The sequence below is a fragment of the Cuculus canorus genome, chromosome 18 (assembly GCF_017976375.1).
Source record: "Cuculus canorus isolate bCucCan1 chromosome 18, bCucCan1.pri, whole genome shotgun sequence".
Classification (NCBI taxonomy): domain Eukaryota; kingdom Metazoa; phylum Chordata; class Aves; order Cuculiformes; family Cuculidae; genus Cuculus; species Cuculus canorus.
In genome coordinates, this window is record NC_071418.1 from 1,058,069 (window position 1) to 1,075,760 (window position 17,692).

The 17,692-nt window shown below is 57.7% G+C and overlaps 2 protein-coding genes and 1 long non-coding RNA gene across 3 annotated transcripts in view; 2 read left to right on the forward strand and 1 right to left on the reverse strand.

Annotated features, from left to right (window-relative positions):
• Window positions 1-11,847, forward strand: part of ACSF2 (acyl-CoA synthetase family member 2) — a 35,656-nt gene extending 23,809 nt beyond the window's left edge. The window contains exons 11-16 of the mRNA XM_054083454.1: window positions 9,039-9,146; window positions 9,267-9,418; window positions 9,766-9,907; window positions 11,184-11,294; window positions 11,467-11,535; window positions 11,649-11,847. Coding sequence (XP_053939429.1) covers window positions 9,039-9,146; window positions 9,267-9,418; window positions 9,766-9,907; window positions 11,184-11,294; window positions 11,467-11,535; window positions 11,649-11,699 — 633 coding nt within the window. The 3' untranslated portion in view covers window positions 11,700-11,847. The remainder of the gene's footprint in view (window positions 1-9,038; window positions 9,147-9,266; window positions 9,419-9,765; window positions 9,908-11,183; window positions 11,295-11,466; window positions 11,536-11,648) is intronic.
• Window positions 11,839-14,448, reverse strand: LOC128853992 (uncharacterized). Its single transcript, XR_008452864.1, has 3 exons — window positions 13,507-14,448; window positions 13,193-13,258; window positions 11,839-12,774 (listed from the first exon to the last, which is right to left on the reverse strand). It is a non-coding gene; the product is annotated as an uncharacterized LOC128853992 (long non-coding RNA).
• Window positions 14,449-14,524: 76 nt separating this feature from the next.
• Window positions 14,525-17,680, forward strand: RSAD1 (radical S-adenosyl methionine domain containing 1). Its single transcript, XM_054083649.1, has 10 exons — window positions 14,525-14,528; window positions 14,559-14,641; window positions 15,209-15,342; window positions 15,424-15,628; window positions 15,782-16,147; window positions 16,237-16,300; window positions 16,379-16,526; window positions 16,595-16,649; window positions 16,837-16,940; window positions 17,016-17,680. Exons 1-10 carry the CDS (start codon window positions 14,525-14,527, stop codon window positions 17,161-17,163), a joined length of 1,311 nt encoding a protein of 436 aa, XP_053939624.1. The 3' UTR covers window positions 17,164-17,680.
• The last annotated feature ends 12 nt before the right edge of the window (window positions 17,681-17,692 follow it).

The following is a 17,692-nucleotide window of genomic DNA, read 5'->3' on the forward strand; positions in this document are numbered from 1 at the left end:
AATGATCAGGAAGAACAAATGCCGAGCTGCTCAGTGGGGAGGAACCTCGCTGGTCCCCACCGAGCTAAGCAGGGCCCAGGTTCATCACCAGGGGTGAAACCAAACAGTTTGGGTTGAACAACGTAGTGGGGAGCACTGCTGGGCTCTGCAGCCACCTCGTGCTGAAGCTTCCAGCAGGCTCCTGGGCTGGTTTGGGGAGAAGCACCTTGTCCCATCATCAGAGGAAGGTTTTGGAGGAGTCTTGTCTTGTTGATTTCAAAGGCGTTTGCCTGAGCAGGGATGGGAGATGGGAGCAATATGTCCTCATGCCAATGACCAACAACACTTTAGTTGCTCTTGCCATCATAGACTCATGGAGTGGTTTGGGTTGGAAAGGACCTTAAAGACCATCCAGTTTCAACGCCCTTGCCGTGGGCAGGGACCCTTTCCACAATGCATAATGTTGGTTGAAGGCTTCCAGATCCAGACTGCGCCTCGGAGTTGGCTGAGAAAGAGAGAGCAAGGACAGTCTTATGTTCTGCTGCACCTTTCCTACAAGCAGCAGAGCATGACCCATCCGGAGCTGGTCGTGGTCAGGAAACCTGCGCAAGGGCTTTATTCTCAGCACGTGGTGCAGCAAAGCAGTGGCCCTTGCCTTCCGAGAAGGGATCGGGCAGTGGCAGAGCCTGTGGGGAAACAGTGGATCGTGGGCATGGAATGCCAAGCAGTGGTGCCCTCCTGCGTTCCTGTCTCGGATGAGGCGCATGGCAATGCCTGTGGCTCTTGAGATGAAGCTGTGGCAGGGAAAGACATGGGATGGAGAGGTGGCAGAGCAAGGAGATCCCTGCTAGAGTTGGGACTGGGCTCTGCCTTGGCTCCTGTTGAGGGGAGCAGTTGCAGAAGTGAGTTACCAACGCAGGGGATGTTCCTCGCTCTCCCAGTAGTGAAAGCAAAGTGGTTAAAAGCCCCAGTGCCTTCTCCTCTGAAGGGAGAGATCCGGGGGTTGTGGGGTGGAGTTTGGAAATGGAACATTTTGAACTGATTTCCAGCCAGTTCCTGGCTGCGGCAAGCAGCCGAGGGCCCAGCACATAACTGTGGGCTTGTTGAGCTCTCAGCTCCCGGCGCTGGCTGCGCAGCCCCAGCGGAGCGTTTGCAGAGGCGAGACAGGCTTGAGAAAGGGAGGAAATCCAAGGGCTGCCTTAGGACACAGACTGGCTTATTCACCCAGATTTCTGGGTTTTTCCATTGTTGCCGGGAGGAATCGGCCGGCGCTGCCGAGCAGGCTCCGCGCCGCGTTACGCAAACCGCCTGGCAGCCCGCACGCGGCCAGCAGCTGTCGGGCTGAGCGCCGTTTGCATTGCGTGACTAATTTGGGGGAGAAGAGGAGCTTCTGGGGTGTGAATATAAGTTCTGGTGAGGTTGTGGGGCAGATGGGGTTGGCCGAGTGGTGATGTCATATGGGACCGCGGTGAAACCAGCCCGTGTCCGGCTGCCAGTGTTCGTCAGCCCAGAGGTGCAACGCCCTACTGTTGAGCGGCCGGGGCCTCGGCACCAAGTGCTTCTCCCGCCTCATCCCAAGCATAGATCCAGGCTGGGCAGAGGATGGATTAGGTGCAGCCCTGAAGAGAAGGACTTGGGGTGCTGGGGGATGAGGAGCTCTACATGAGCTGACAATGTGAGTGCACAGCCCAGAAACCAACCGTGTCCACTCTGGGTCCAGAGTGAGTCCAGAGGAGGCCACGGAGATGATCCGAGGGCTGGAGCACCTCCTGTAGGAGGACAGGCTGAGAGAGTTGGGGATGTTCAGCCTGGAGAAGAGGTTTGGGAGAGACCTTAGAGCAGCTTCCAGCACTGGAAGGGGCTCCAGGTTTCCCATCCCCTTACCAACTCGCAGCTCCCTGCTTCTGCAGAGGTTTCTGCCAGTGTAGGTCAGCTCGGAGCACAAAGCTGTCGAGGGCCTTGTGAACTCCGTCCATAAATACATCCCACCCGCCGGTATTTCTGGAAGGAGACCCTTTTCAGAAGTTAAACTGCCCAAACCTCAAATCACCTTCTCTCTTCTTCTCTGAGGATAAATTTCCCTTTCTCCTTCCCGTTATCTCTTTCCTGGTTGCAGGGTTTTGGGGACGGGGACACTCTCCCCGCAGGGATGTGTTGTGGATGGAGCAGTCAGGCTGTGGACATGGGTAACACCTGTAGCTTCCTCATGAAGATGCTGTGATGGAACTGCCACGACCCTGAGGGCTCCTCTCCATCAGGAATTAGGGGGATGCTGTGTTATTTTTGGTCCCTCGGTTGGGACTGGGAGAAAGGTGTCTGCTTCTCAGCTACATTTCTCCAAGTACCAACATTGAAGAAAAGGAAGTTCTTCCTCCTAATGCTTTTTGATTTCCCTGCCTGGGTGAGCACATTCCTGTGGCGGGAGCTGGTTGGCATCTCCTGCTGCTGGCACCTCGCCCCCGGGCTTCCAGCTGTTTGTGTTTGGAGCTGCTCGCTGCCGGGCTCTGAGCTTCCCACCCCAGCCCTGTCCCGGCCGGTGCTCCCCCAAGGCTGGTGGGTCCCGCAGCGGGGTCGGTGGGGACAACAGCAGCAGCGTTGGTGTTCCTGGGGTACCGCAGCGAGCTGGGGCCCATCCAGCCCCTGACCCCCGGGTCCCCTGGGACTGGTGCTGTGAGGACATCGCAGAAGAGGCAGGATTATCCTGCCGAGCTCTCTTTCTTAATTGATTAACAGTTCTGCAAACATTCCTGGTGCCTGGCAATGGCAGATGCTGGGCTCCCCTCCTTTCCTGCTCGGAGGCGTGGGCTGAGCAAACAAGTACAGCGTTTGGGACAGTATAAATAGAGATTTGGGGTGTTTCTTTGTTGCTGCTGGTCAGAGCTAGTTTGATACAAGATTAGAGATGATCTTTTCCATGATTAATCTTTATTTTTGCTAATACTCACAGTTCTGGTGTACCAAGACAGCAGTGCTTGCGTTACTCCCTATTGAAATATTCCACTGCTCTCCTAAGCCTGATTCCATAGCTTTGAGAGGATCCAGATCTGGTTTCGCATGTTGGCACATGCTGCCCATCACTTTCTTGAAGCCCAGGCTGGAGGCGAGGGCTCGGGCAGCGTGGGGGGGTGCTCTGGGGTGCTCGTGCTGCCCCGTTTGCAGCCCCCGCTGAGCCTCTGCCGGCGCCGGGGATGGAGCAGCGTGGGAGAAGGTGCAGCTCTGCAGTGTCTCGGGGGCGTTGTCCCAAGCGTGGAGCATCCTGCAGGCAGTGCTTGAGGAGCCCTGGTGGGTGGACGTGGGGAGTCCCAGAAGGGTCTCCGGGGTCCCCCCCTTATCTAGGCAGTACCTGAGAAACCCGTGGGTTTTGGTGATGTGTGAAGACCTCATCAGTGTCAGTGGCATCTGGGGCTCTGGGTTCAGACCCCAGTTATCGTTTCTACTTGACGTGCTTCACTGTGGTGTGGGCCCCAGCCTGCTTGTTGGGCTGCAGGAGCTGGTGGTGGTGGGTGGATCTCCTTCCTTCTGATGGTTTTCTTCCACTGTAGCATGGCCTCCACCCGTTGAGATGTTGCCACTTTGACTCCCTGTTGATGTCCACCCACCCTTCCCTTCTGCCTGACCCCAGCAGCTGCTGTGTGCTGCTCTTGGCCCCTTCTGTGAAGCTCACCCAGCTCTTGCTGCACCTCCCCAGCTCCCTGTGAGGCACTGGGTGTCCCCAGCAGCTCACCGCTCTGCCCACAGCTGTGGTCCTTCCTGCAGCTCCCGTGGGCTCTGAAGAAGAGTGGAGCTTTCTTGCCTTGCAGAACGCCATTGATCCATGCAAGACCTCTGACTTTCTCAAGTGCTCCTCAGTTGTGAGTCCGCTCTGTTTTCAAAATGGAAAATCTGCTCCCCTTGGCCAAAGCGAGACCTCCCCATCCCATCCCACCTCATTTTTGAGGGGGGCCAGACCAGTTGGTGGCCTCAGAAGCTGCGGGAATGTGCTGGAAGGACATTTAAAATGCAAGATCCTGGACTTCAAGCCGTGTCTTCGGTGGGAGCTTAGCTCTCCAAATTCCTGGCGATGTTACCTTTGCCCCTCGGTTCCTGCTGAGTTTCCTTCTTCAGCAGCTTTGAGCATTCAAGTAACCCCAAACCAGTGGTTTTCCACCCTTGCAAGAGTATTTGTTGTGTTTCCTCTCGCTTTTTCCTTCGAATTCCACTTTTTCTAAACACATTGGCCCCCGGCAGCAGGGAGGATGGAGTTAATTACAGAGCAAAGACCTTTTATCAAGCTGTGGATAAAACCAGTCAGTAACTGCCTTTACTGGTTATCACTGGGCAGCGCTTCTGAAACACTGGCAGGACTGGGGGAATACTTGCAAGCCTCAAGATTTCTGCTCTGCCTGGGAAGAAGAGAGGCAGCTTTAAGCCCAGACCGCAAGGAGCAGCTTGTCCTGACTGTACAATAACAGGAGGTTCATTTTAAGCCTCGGTTCGCCGGCCCCGGCCGAGCTGGGTTGCTGTTTTCGCAGTGGCCTCCTCCCGAGGCAAAGCCATTGCGTGCCGTGACACAAAGACGGCGCTTTGGGCACCTGATATTTTTGGGAACTTTTTAAAGCCCCATCCAAACTGGGACTGTCTGGCAGCTCGCCGGGTGGGGAGGAATGCCAGCGGAGTGGCCAGCCTTGGAGGTTTGTCCTACAAGACCTGCTTGTTTGCGTCCTGACGTTTTGGACACAAAGATGGTACTGTTGCTGGGGAAGGAAATGGAGTCTCGGTGTGACATAGGCTGGACGTGATCAGAAGTTGTTTTTTGCAGCAGCAAAGGTTGAACTGAAGGTTCAGGAATATTCCGATACAATTCAGGTTAGCAGGACAGCTCGAAAGCAAGGAGATACGTGTCCTCACAGATCAGCAAAATTCAAGGTGATGGTGATACCGAGCAGCTGAGTGAGAGAAGGGCATTGCTCAGAGAATGATTTGGTGCTGGCTCTGAAGAGAAGAGCTGAGATTGATTTTGGTGGAGATACCCGAGACAGACAATGCTCTCGGCACGGGTTTAGGAATAATTAGATCCATCCAGTGTGTTCATAGAATGATAGAATAGTTTGCATTGGAAGAGACTATGAAGGTCATCTGGTCCAACACCCCTGCCACGGGCAGGGACACCTCCCACTGGATCAGGGGCTCCGAGCCCCATCCAACCTGGCCTGGAACCCCTCCAGGGATGGGGCACCACCGCTGCTCTGGGCAACCTGGGCCAGGGCCTCCCCACCTGCACAGCAGAACATTTCTCCCTAAGATCTCATCTCAATCTCCCCTCTTTCAGCTGAAAACTGTTCCCCCTCATCCTATTGCTGCCCTCACTGATCCAGAGCTCCTCCCCAGCTTTTCTGGAGCCCCTTTCCATACTCGAAGCTGCTCTAAGGTCTCTCCAGAGCCTTCTCTTTCTTGGGCTGAACAAGCCCAACTCTCTCAGCCTGTCCTCATACGGGAGGTTCTCCAGCCCTGGGATCATCTCCGTGGTCTCTTCTGAATTAGCTCCAACAGCTCCACGTCCTTCCTGTTATACTGAGAGTGGTTCAAAGGGCCTCTTAGAGGTCCCTTAGCGCATCTTTGGGTTGCCAGTCTGCTTTCTGGTGTCCATTATGCCCTCTTTGAAGTCTGAAACCCCCTATTATTTCACGGTCAATTTGCTGCTTTCTTCCAAGGCCAACACTGTCTCCAGCAGAGCTCAGTTTCTGTAGGCTTCAGTTTGGTAGTTCCAGCCCTGCCATCATCCTCCAACGTGGCATCAACACGGGGCGATGAGGGGTGTGGAGATCCTCCCTGAGCATCACTTGTGTCCAAGGAGGTGTCCTTCGAGGACCTCGTATGCCCTCCTGCAGCCCTGATTTTCTGGTCCAGTCCTACCCAGTATAACCCCACCCGAGGTATTGGTGGTACTGAAATCAGCCTTTCCATCACAGCTTTTCAGTTGGAAGTGGAGGGATGGGGGTGCTTTTATTGCTGGTGGAAGCTGGGAAAACACGAGGAGCAGAGATCTGATGTGACTTGATCAGAGTTACACAGTGAATGAGAGGCATGTTTGGGAAAAACCCAGGGTGTTCAGAGTCCCTGTGGTCCCTCACCGGCTCGGTCAGCCTCCCAGGTGTTTACTGAAGAGACTGGAGTCTGATTGTTTCTGCTTTATTTTTAATTTGAGAAGCTTCCTTCTCCAGGCTGCTTCGCCTGTTCCGCAGCAGCCGGTGTTTAAACAGCGTGAGCAGGAAATGGTTTTGAAATGTGCTTTAAAAAACACCGTTCTGCTAAGATATTCTTTTTATTCCCGGTTCAGGCAGAAGCTTAGGATTCACAAAGAAGGAATCTGTTGTCGGTAGGGGTAAGTTGGGCAGCAGTTTGTTTCGGAGCTGTCCTTGTCACTGCTGACAGCAGGACCGAGCCGTGTGCTGGGTGCTTCTGGTCCTCGTGGTGAAAACAAGCTTTGCGGGCAATTATATTCTGTGCTCTTTAGGCCCTCACAAAGCCAAAGGGCTGAGCTGGACTCTGCAAAGCTTTGCTTTGCCGCTGGATACTTCTCCAGTGGAAATTATGGAGCTGATGCAGAAATGATTGGGTGAGGTTTTCTGGACTGAGTTATCCTAGATGACAAGGCGAGATGATGCTTGGTGTCCCTTTGGGTCTTGAAAGCTATGAATCTGCGTGGATATCTCCAAGTTTAAATTGATATATGGGTTTTTTCATTCATCTCGTGTGTCACGAGCTGCAGCTGGAAGGATGGAGCTATTGGAGGATGCTCTATGTGTCAGATGAGGGTTGGGAAGGACAGCAGTGCTGGCACGAGGGCTTGTTCCAGCCACTGCCTTGGTCACGCTGATAGGGAAAACAGCATTCCAAGAGAGAAGTGCTGCCTGGGGAAGGTCAGGAGTGACCTCCTGGTGTCTGGCTGCAGAGAGCGGTGCGGAGCAGGCAGGTGAAGGCAGCAGGAAGAAGGCTGGAGGTGCAGACCCACGTTGCCCTCCAGGTGGAGGCGGGCAGCCCGTTACTGAGGGTGTGAGGGTGTTTATGGGGACAAGCCACAGGCCAAGGCATGGACAGCTGGTGTTTGGGGTGCATGGCACGCTGCCAGGCATCTGGAGGAGCTTGGTGAGCCGCGGCATTGTCCTTCCAAGGAGCTGCCTGCTGCCTTGTCCAATTAAACTGCTGGAGCAACCCGGAGAGGCAGAAAGGGTCGGCTCGGGGCTTGGCTGGGATCCTGGGACCAACGTAGCAATCCATCCAGCAGAGTGGAACACAAAAACAAAGGCACTGGGAGTTTTAATAAGTGCTTAAGATCTTTGTGTCTCGTCAGTCATTTGACCCAGCCACAGGATTCGTATTAGTGGGTGGGAGAGAAATCCTGCCGGAGCATTCGCCACTGTAGGTTCCCACCCCGGCGCGGAAGCTGTCGTTGTGTCTGGTAGGAGAAACCTATTTACAGTCGCTGCCTGTGGGCTGCCAGGCTCCTCGCAGAGCAGTTTGCACCAGATGGTCCCGGCAGCATCCTGGGGACGATCTCCTCCAGATTCCTGCCGAAGAGGAGGCTCCTGCAAATCTCAGATTCCTGCTGACCCTGGTGTAGTCAAACCGGAGTGCCAGCCGCTGTGGCAGACAGCCTGGCACGAGATCGCCCGGCAGCCCCGGGCGGCACAAAGCGCCATGTGCTCCCACCGGGGTTATGCACGGCTCGTTCAGGATATATATATATTTTTTTCAGGATGCCTCATCACAGCCCTTTGCAAAGCCCCTCATTCATTCTGGGCACGGTGCGGAGCTCGATGAGCACCGTGCAGAAGCTCTGACCGTGCAGATGGGCCCTTGCAGCCAGCGCTGGAGCTCAGGCATTTGCTCTAAAGTCACAGCCCAGGTCGGGGTGCTGACGGTGGAGGAAGCTGGTCAGATCCTGCTGCAGCTGGGTCAGAGGTTTAGTTGAAGTTAGAAAACTGAGTCTACTTTAGCTTAAGCCAGAATATTCCACTTCTGCAGTAGTAGCTACTTCCTGCATCAAATGTTTCTTACATGTCAGTCTGAAGAGGTGGAGGAGAAAGGAGCAAACGTTTTCTGCAGTGGCAGCCAAACGGCCACCGGTGACCTTAGTGGGTGGGATTCTGCTGACACACGATGCGCTGAGTGAGTTAGAGAGACCAGAGCAGTGTTCTGGCATGTCCCGCTGCTGAAACGGAGCTCCCAAGAGCTGGAGGTGAAGCACAAAGCTTGCACCTCCTGCCCGGCTCCTGTCTCGGCAGGGCACCAAGCTGGGCACCAAGAGCTGGAATTTTCCTCCGAGGAGAAGTGACCTTCTGCTGAGGTGACTCGGCGCCTGCCTTTGGGATTAGTGGTGAGGGAGGTTTAGCAGCGAGAAGCTTTTGTCCCGCTGTGAGGCTTTCAGACTGCAAGCGCAGCTGTGCCAAGCGCTGTGCAGCCTCGTGATGCCCTTAGGAGGGTTACAGGAGCTGATGTCTGCACAGAGGGATCTGGAGCAAGCGGACGCACTGCGGGACGTGTGCGCTCCCACAGGAGCCCACTGCTGGCTCCAGGGTTTGTCCAAAGTGGTGTCCAGTGTGGTCTGAGCTGTAGAAGGTGACCTCAGCACCCTGAGTGGTGCTGCAAGGGCACCAAGGCAAGATGAGCATCGGGCAGAGATGGTAGGGAGTCAACAGAACAGGAGCTTGGAGACATTGGTTAAAAAAAAAGAGAAGTGAACCCTGGGGTCCTCTCAGAAAAGTAGTTGGGATGTTGAAAGCACGTGACACCCAGATAGGTGGGGGTGGTGGGGATCTGGAGCACTGTGATGGAAGCAAAGGAGGCCATGGCAAGCAGGCGCGGTGCTGCTTGAGCTCCTGTCTCTTCAGGACTCTCTGGTAGGAGTATCTGGAGAGCCCTGTTCACAGGTCAGGAGAGCAGAATGCTTGCTGATGACCCGAGTGCCTTATGAGAACATCCCCCTTCCACCTGATCTCTCATGTGCTTTGTCATTCCCATGGCTGGAGTTGTGCAGTCCTCTTTGCCCTTGAGGCAGGTTTCTCCTCTTGTGTTTGCAGGTTGCTTATGGGACCACAGAAAACAGTCCTGTCACCTTCATGGGGTTCCCCAGTGACAGCATCGCCAGGAAGACGGAGACGGTGGGATGCATCTTTCCCCACACAGAGGTGACCATGGCTCTCCTCGCCTGCTCCAGCCCATCCTCCCTCGCTGGTGCTGGAGTCAAGGCATCCCATCATGTTTGGCTCAGACATCCCCTCCTAAGCCCTTCTTCTCTCGAACGGCAGGCGAAGATTGAGGATCCAGAAACAGGGAAGCCTGTGCCTCTGAACACTCCTGGGGAGCTTCAGATCCGCGGCTACTGCGTCATGCTGGGCTACTGGAACGAACCCAGTAAGACGAGTGAAGTGGTCACTGCGGAGAGGTGGTACAAGACGGGGTGAGTCTGGAAACAGCCCTGCTCCTCCTGGTCACATCCATCCGTGAAACTTTGGAACAGCTTTTTGGTACAGAGCCCTCGGTGCCGAGTACCCCTGGACACGGGTGGTCACTGGTGCGATGGAAGGGCTGTGGGGGACACAGGAATCGCCTTCCTCGAGCCCTGTTGTGTGGACGGTGCCGACGGCAGTGTCTGGCTGTAGCAGGACCTCTCTGGTCTCTTCCATGAGTTCAGGTGGCATCTCAGCCATCACCCTCTGGATACCCTGAGCTGGCCTGCAGGGTATCCAGGTGGGTGGGAGCATCCGCAGTGTCGGGGACAGGACTAGGAGTGCGGTGTCGTTGCAGGGACCTCGCGAGCCTGGATGAGCACGGCTACTGCAGAATTATTGGTCGTTGCAAGGACATGATCATCCGGGGAGGAGAGAATATCTACCCAGCAGAACTCGAGCAGTTTCTCCACACCCATCCCAAGGTCAAGGAGGTCCAGGTGAGCTGAGATGGGTAAGCAGTGTTTGGGTCCTGTGGTGGGAAACCTGGCCACAAAGCTGCTGGGGCTGCTGCTTGGGACCTGATTGTCTTCCCCTGTTCTCAGCAGCTCCTCTGAGTGGGAGGTAGAGGCTCGTGGCCCAGAAGGGGCAGGCAGAGTTCCTGGCGTGGGGCATATGGGTTCAGGCAAACTCCTCGCGTGCCACCTTCATGCCTGCAAGGCAGTGACTGTCATTCTTCAAACCGCCTGTCCCCTTTCATAGCTCCCTCTGAAATTCTACTTGGCAAGCAGCCTGGAAGGGTGGGTTTTACTGACAATCAACTACTAAACCCCTAAATCTAGGAAGACTCCTCCAACGAGTCCCTGGAGGTGAGGAGGGAGACTCAGTTTTACCCCTTCGCAATGATTTGTGGTGTTGAGCAGCTGCTCCCAGTCTGCTGGGATTGTTCTCCTCCAGGTTCTGTGCCAGACAAGTTTCCCCATAAACAAAGGGGTTATTGAGTCAGCGTTGGGCCTGTGCCAGGCGAGCAGCTCCTCTTGGAAGGGTCCCAGTGCAGATGGGTTGTGAACCAGCCCTGTTTATGTAGTTTCTAGGGCTTTATGTCACTGCTCTGGACTCGAAAGCATCGACGTGTCTCTAGGATTTCAAGGTGCTGGTTCAAGGCGTGGATTGACAGTAGGAGTCTTGTGAAAGTCTGTGAGGAGGTTTCAGAGAGAGCTCAGGCTTCAGAAGCTCATCTCCTGGTGTCCCAGGTCGTGGTCCACTAACATTTTCCATTAGAAGGGTTTCAAATAAACCTTTAATTCGACTTCATCCCTCTCCTGCTGTTCCATCTGGAGATCCCGAAGCTCCTTTGGCAGCCTCTCGAGTGCCCCCGTTGGTTGTGAAAGCTGTTGCTCCATATTTTGGGGGAAGCAGTGGCATGCAGAGGGTGACAGGTCTGTGTTGCACCGGTGACGAGCTGCCACCTGTCTGCTCTGACTCAGCACCCGCTCTGGTGACTTTGCAAAGCCAAAGGAAAGTGCTGGTGTCTGGGTTCCCAGCCTGCTCTGCCACGTTTCCTCTGCCAAACGGTTGGGAAGTCCTTCCAGGAGGGCTCGATGTTGTGTAGAAGGCACTGGTGGGACGGTCAGGCTGCTGAAGGTGCCTTTATACAGCCCCACGACTCCAGCATCCCACAGTGTGGGTCAGGGCTTGTGCCGTTTTCCCAGCACACATTCCCTGTGGGAGGAGTGGGACGTCCCCAGCGTCACACCATCCCTCTGTCCCATCCAGGTGGTCGGCGTGAATGATCCACGGATGGGAGAAGAGATCTGCGCCTGCATCCGCGTGAGGGCTGGGCAGGACTGCACCGAGGAAGAGATTAAAGCGTTCTGCAAAGGGAAGGTGGGTCTCCCAGTGCTCCTTCCCTGCCAGACCAGCACAGCCAGCACCTGCTGGTGCCTTGTGGATGAAATCCCAGGGATTCGGAGCACCTAGGGGTCCAGCCCTGGCAGTCCCAGCTGGGCTGGCTGCGCTGTTCCCAGAGGTTGTGTAGAGGTTGGTTTTCTCTTCCCAGATCTCCCATTTCAAGATCCCGCGATACGTGGTGTTTGTCAGTCAGTACCCGCTCACCGTCTCGGGCAAGGTAAGAGAGGGGCTGGGGCAGCGCAGGAGTGCTCGTCCCCTGCCTCGGCTCCTCTCAGAGTCCCTCTTCCTCCTCCTCCTCCTCCTCCTCCTCCTCCCTGCCTTTTTTTCCAGATTCAGAAATACAAGCTGAGGGAGCAGATGGAGAAGCACCTTCAGCTCTGAGCTGGGGAAGGTGGAGTGCAGGCAGGGATGGATCAGCCCCGCTTCAGCCAGCTTTGCATCTGCTTCTCACCTGTGCCTCGGGCTGCGCCGCGGAGACCTTCTCCTCCTCACCGTCAGGCTGGTGGCACTTTTAGTTAATAAAACAGAGAGCCTTTTTCTCCCAGCTGGGTTTGTTTCTTTGCCAACAGAAATACCGTGGGGGGGAGGAAGGGATGCTTATTTCTGGAATTCTGTCCAGTTACTGAAAGACCTTAATATCTTGCATCTATCTGAGCAATTTGACTGCAGCCGTTTCAGAGGACTTGGGCAGATGCTGGGAGGTGTTTTACTGATCTTTTTAATTCCTCCCAGCCTGGCCTGGCTTCCCAAGGGGGTTGAATGCCTTCCCAAGGCAGGGTGAATGCCTTCCCTGCTCAGCTGCTGCTCCTGAAATCATATCACGAATGCAGCCCGGTGAGATGACCCACCTGAAGAACGGGAAATAAGGGACAGGAGATTTAGAGAATGAGACTTGGCATGGGAAGGATCTGGAAAAGCTCACACTGTTCCCACACCTCCCCTGCACCTTCTGACCCCCAAAGAAACTTCTCCAAGATAGAGTTGGGATCGTTTATTTTTCAGGTTTGGACAAGACAGAGAGTACAGATTTTGCAGGGATACCAAAGCTCCTGTCCCATCAGCAGTGAAGCAGAGCGTGCCCGGGACAGTGTTTTACGGGAGTTATTTGGTGCCTCCCAACCATGAAGCACTTCCCCGAGAGGTGGGAGAGCAGAGCTCCTCTTCCTTCTCAGCAGAAGCGAACCACCCCCAGCTGGGAAGCAGACAACGTTGCTCCCAACCCTCGCAGACCTCCCGGCCGTCTCCCCTCCTGCTTCCTTCCCGAGCAGGGCTAGCGGCTGCGCCTCCACCTCCGCACTGGGACTTCCTCCGGTGGTTGGGAGGGAAATGGGGCAACACCGAGAGAGATGGAGAGTCCGTCAGCGAGGTCTTGGTCCTGGGTCTCCCAGCTGGGCTGTGGGCTCTACCCATGGAAGCAGACAAAGTGGGCAACAAGCCCACTGTTCGTGCCTGCTTTCTGGAAGAAAAACAGAGGGGATGGTTCATGTCAGACCCTTTCCCTGGTGTCTTTCCAGCAAGTCCTTTCACTGCTCCCAAACTCCTCATGGGGCTGGTGTCGGCGTGTTTCACCACCTTCACCTCTGCCCACCCTGGAGCAAGTGGGATGTGTGCAAGTAAAACGCGGGTCTCCTCCCTGCACGGGTTTGAGGACCTTTGTAGACTTTCCTTCCTGGAGGAAGAACCATTACCTCCATTACAGCAGCCAGTGACCTCGGGGCTGTGGTGGACCTCTAGGTGTGATATCTAGGGAAGGATTTTTTGCCTTCCTCCTCTTCCCACAGCTCTATCCCAGGTGCAGTTCAAGCCTGTAGTGAGTGGAGCTTCTCCGGTTCCTGTGGGATAACCCCCCTTTGCACAGCGCTCCGTGTACTCACCGTAGTTGGGGCATAGCTGGTACGATAGGAAGATGAAGTCAGCCTTGGCCTGCATGGGCGGACACTCTGCGGAGAATCACAGCACGCCCGTGTCACAGCCAGCACACGGGGGGACAGCCCCGCCACCCCATCGCTGCTCCCTGGCGCTCCTGCACCACCCACGGGGCTCAGTCCCAGCAGAGCTTTCCTGCTCCAGAGCTCTCCCGTGCCTTCCCCACCCGATTCCCTTGGGTACAGCCAGCCCGGACACCTCCTGAGGTGTCCCCTGGCCACCCTGGCGCCCCAGAACAGTGCAGCCGTCGGCAAATACTCACTGGAGGAGGGGAAGGAAGGACCCTCATGGCTGGCATCATATCCTCCGGGGCTGTGGGGGTGCAGGCAGGCTCAGGGCTTCTGTGCTGCCCCGCGCCAGGGTTCTGCTCTTATAGCGCTCGCTGCCAGCTGGGAACCCCCCGGCATTGGGGGCTCTTCCCAGCGAGGGAGGGTTACGTCACGATGGGTCAGTCCTCGCGGCCCACTCCTGGTCTCGAAACAGGAATCTGAGGCCACAGTCGTTGTCACAGGCGTTTCTCACTTCTTCCTGGCTATTAATAGATCCTGGGGGCAGGATCCGGGTGCCTGAGCCTTGCCGGAATCGGGTGCCCGGGGTGGCAGCAACATCAGCAGGGCATTGGCTTTGGGGCATCAGGGCAGGACGTTGGCACTGGGGGAAGACATTGGCATCAGGGCAGGACACTGGTGTTGGGGAGAACATCAAAGCAGGACGTTGGCATCAGGGCAGGGCATTGGCCTTGGAGCAGGACATCATCTTTGGGGCAGGACAGTGTCTTCTGAGCAGGACATCATCTTTGGGGCAGGACATTGTTCTTCGAGCAGGATATCGTCTTTAGGGCAGGATATTGTCTTTTGAGCAGGATATCGTCTTTAGGGCAGGACATTGGCATCAGGGCAGGACATCATCTTTGGAGCAGGACATTGTGGCAGGACATTGTCTTTGGGGCAGAACATCAGGGTAGGAGACTGTCTTTGGGGCAGAACATCAGGGTAGGAGACTGTCTTTGGGGCAGGACATCGGGTTAGGACATCGTCTTTGGACATCAGGATAGGACCTTGTCTTTAGGGCAGGACATCGGGGCGGGACATTGTCTTTTGAACAGGACATCGCCTTTGGGGCAGGACATCAGGGTGGGACATCGTTATCTTTCGGGCAGGACATCATCTTCGGAGCAGGATATCAGGGCAGGCCGCTGCCTCCGGGGCGGGACACGGCCCTCGGGTGAGGCCGCTGCCCGGTGCGATCGTCCCGCCCGGGTCGGGGCGGGGCCGCGGGCGATGGCGGCGCGGGGCGGGCGGCGGGCGGCGATGGCGGCGGCGCGGGCGGGGGGGGGCGCGGGGCCGGGACCGGGACCGGGGGCGGGACAGCCCGGCCCCGCCGCCCTCTACGTGCACGTGAGCGGGAACACCGGGATTGGGCACGGGGGGTGCACGGGGAGCTCAGGGATTGCACACGAGGACCTCGGGTTTGCACATGGGGGGTGCATGGGGAGCTCAGGGATTGCACATAGGGCGTGCATGGGGACACCGGGATTGCACATGGGGGGTGCATGGGCACCCCAGGATTGCGCATGGGGAGAGTATGGAAACTGCGGGTTTGCCCATGGGGGTGCATGGGGACCTCAGGAATTGCATGTGTTGGGGGAGCATGGGACCCCCAGATGTGTACACATAGGGGGCACGGGGACCTTGAAAATGGCACATGTGGGGTTCATGGAGAACCTGGGATTGCACACATGGGGTGCACAGGGACTCTGGGATTGCACACGTAATGGGGCACACATGGGGCTCCCCTGCCCTGCCCATGTTGGGGGGGATGCTCAGCTACACATGAAGGGTGGCACCCATGGGGCGCACGCCCTGTGCCCGTGGGGCAGGTGGGGAGCGCTGGTGCCATGCATGGGGCTGCCCGCCCTCCCCAAAGCGGGGTGCCGGGGGTTCAGCCCCGCTTCCATCCCGCAGTGGCCCTACTGCCGCAAGCGCTGCTCCTACTGCAACTTCAACAAGTACGTGGTGCCGGCGGTGGACGAGGCGGCCGTGCGCGCCTGCCTGGTGCGGGAGGCACAGACCCTGCTCCGCCTCAGCCGGGTGCGGAGGTGGGTATGTGGGGAAGAGGCTCGGGGGGCAGACGGGACCCTTCAGCAGCCGCCTGAGCCTCCTCGACACCCATCCTGCAGCATCACCTCCGTCTTCTTTGGCGGGGGCACCCCCAGCCTGGCCAGCCCTGGCACCATCGCGGCGGTGCTGGAGGCCGTGGCAGGGGCTGCCCACCTGCCCGCCGATGCCGAGGTGACACTGGAGGCCAACCCCAGCTCTGCCAGCACACCGCGCCTCACCGGCTTCAGGGCAGCTGGTGTCAATCGCCTCTCCATTGGCGTCCAGGTAAGAGGGGCTTCTCCCCCATCCCATCCATCAGCATCCAGGTAGATAGGGGCTTCCATCCCATCCCATCCCATCCATCAATGTCTAGGTGGAGAGGTGCTTTTCCTGTATCCATCCCCCATGTGCCCCCCTTCTACCGCACTCCTTCCGCAGTCACTGGATGATGCTGAGCTGCGTCTGCTGGGCCGGGAGCACACGGCGGCAGAGGCACGGGAGGCTGTGGAGGCAGCGCGGAGGCTCTTCCCTGGCCGAACCTCCATCGATCTCCTCTTTGGGCTGCCAGGACAGAGCCGGAGCGCCTGGGCTCGGGGGCTGGAGGCGGCCCTGGGGCTCTGCGATGACCATGTCTCGCTGTACCAGCTGACGCTGGAGCGGGGCACGGTGCTGGCAGCGCAGGTCCAGGGGGGGTCCCTGCCCACACCCGCTCAGGACCTCCTGGCTGATATGTACCACACTGCCCGTGACACGCTGGTGGCTGCTGGCTTCCGGCACTATGAGGTCTCCAATTTTGCAAGGAAGGTGAGGTGCCCCCTGTGCTGCGCCCTCCCTGTGCCATCCCACCCCCCAGCGGGCTCAGCTCCCTTCACCCATGCAGCACTTTCCCCCAGGGCGCCCTCAGCACCCACAACCTCTCGTACTGGCGGGCTGAGCAGTACATCGGTGTGGGGCCGGGTAAGTTGGGGTGATGGTGGGGTGTTTCGGCCTCGTGTGCCCCCTGAACTCCATTGTCCCCCTCTGCCACCACCGCAGGGGCGCACGGGCGGTTCGTGCCGTGGGGTGAGGGCAGCTGCAGCCGGGAAGCCCGTGTGCAGACGCTGGAGCCCGATGCCTGGATGCGGGAGGTGCAGAGCCGAGGGCACGGTACCAGGAGGCGGGTGGTGCTGAGCCCACTGGAGCAGTGAGTATGGGGTCCCCCTGCGCCCCTTGCCCTTCCATACTGCCTCCCAGCAATCCATGTGCCTGCAGGCTGGAGGAGGTGCTCGCCCTGGGACTGCGCACGGATGAGGGCATCACGCAGGAGGTGAGGAGCTGTATGTGGGGGAGCCCAGCGTTGTGTCAGGGAGCCCAGAATTGCATGGGGGCACTCAGCATCGCCTAGGGGGAGCCCAGCATCGCGTGGGGGAGCTCAGCATCGCGTGGCAGAACCCAGCATGGCATGGGGGAGCCCATTGTGGAAGCAGCCATCGCTAACGACCCGCAGCGCACAGCGCTGGGGACGCTTCTCCCCTCAGCTCAGCCTGGAGGCCGTATTCGGGGTGCCGGGGGAAGCGCAGGAGCTCCAGCAGCAGGGCTGGCTGGTCCTGGATGGCAGGTGAGCCCCGGGAGGAGCCGTGGCGGTGGGGTGCTCGGGTCCAGAGCCAGGACTCACGCACCGCTCTCTTGGCAGCGGCCTGCGGTGCAGCCGCGAGGGTCTGGCTCTGCTGGACTTGCTGCTGCCAGCGCTGCTCTGCCAGCTGCAGCGGCGCTGGGCCCCGAGGAGGAGTGCGGCGAGGGACGGGGACGAGGCTGTGGGGGTTATAAGCAGCGGAGAATAAACCAGGAGAACCGTGTGCTGGCTGAGAGGGGCGTTGGGTCCAGTTCTGTCCGATATCGTTATCCGTGATTGGAATTAAGGAATCGAGTACACCCTCAGTCAGTTTGCGGGTGACTCTAAGCTGGGTGGGAGCATTGATCTGCTTGAGGATAGGGATGTTCTGCAGAGGGGTCGGGACGGGCTGGATCCATGGGCTGTGACCAACAGGATGGGGTTCAGTCAGACCAAGTGCCAGAAACTACACTTGGGTCAGAGCAACCCCATGCAGTGCTCCGGGCTTGGGGAAGAGCGGCTGGAAAGCTGCCTGGTGGAAAAGGTCCTGGGGATGCTGGTCAACGGCAGCTGAACGTGATCCAGCAGTGGCACAGGTGGCCAAGGAGGCCCCCAGCAACGTGCTTGGATCAGCCGCGGTGTGGCCGCAGGAGCAGGGACGGGATCGTCCCCCTGCGCTCGGCGCTGGGGGGGCTGCGCCTCAAATCCCGGGTTCAGTTTTGGGCCTGTTACTTCTAGAAAGAGCTTGAGGGGCTGGA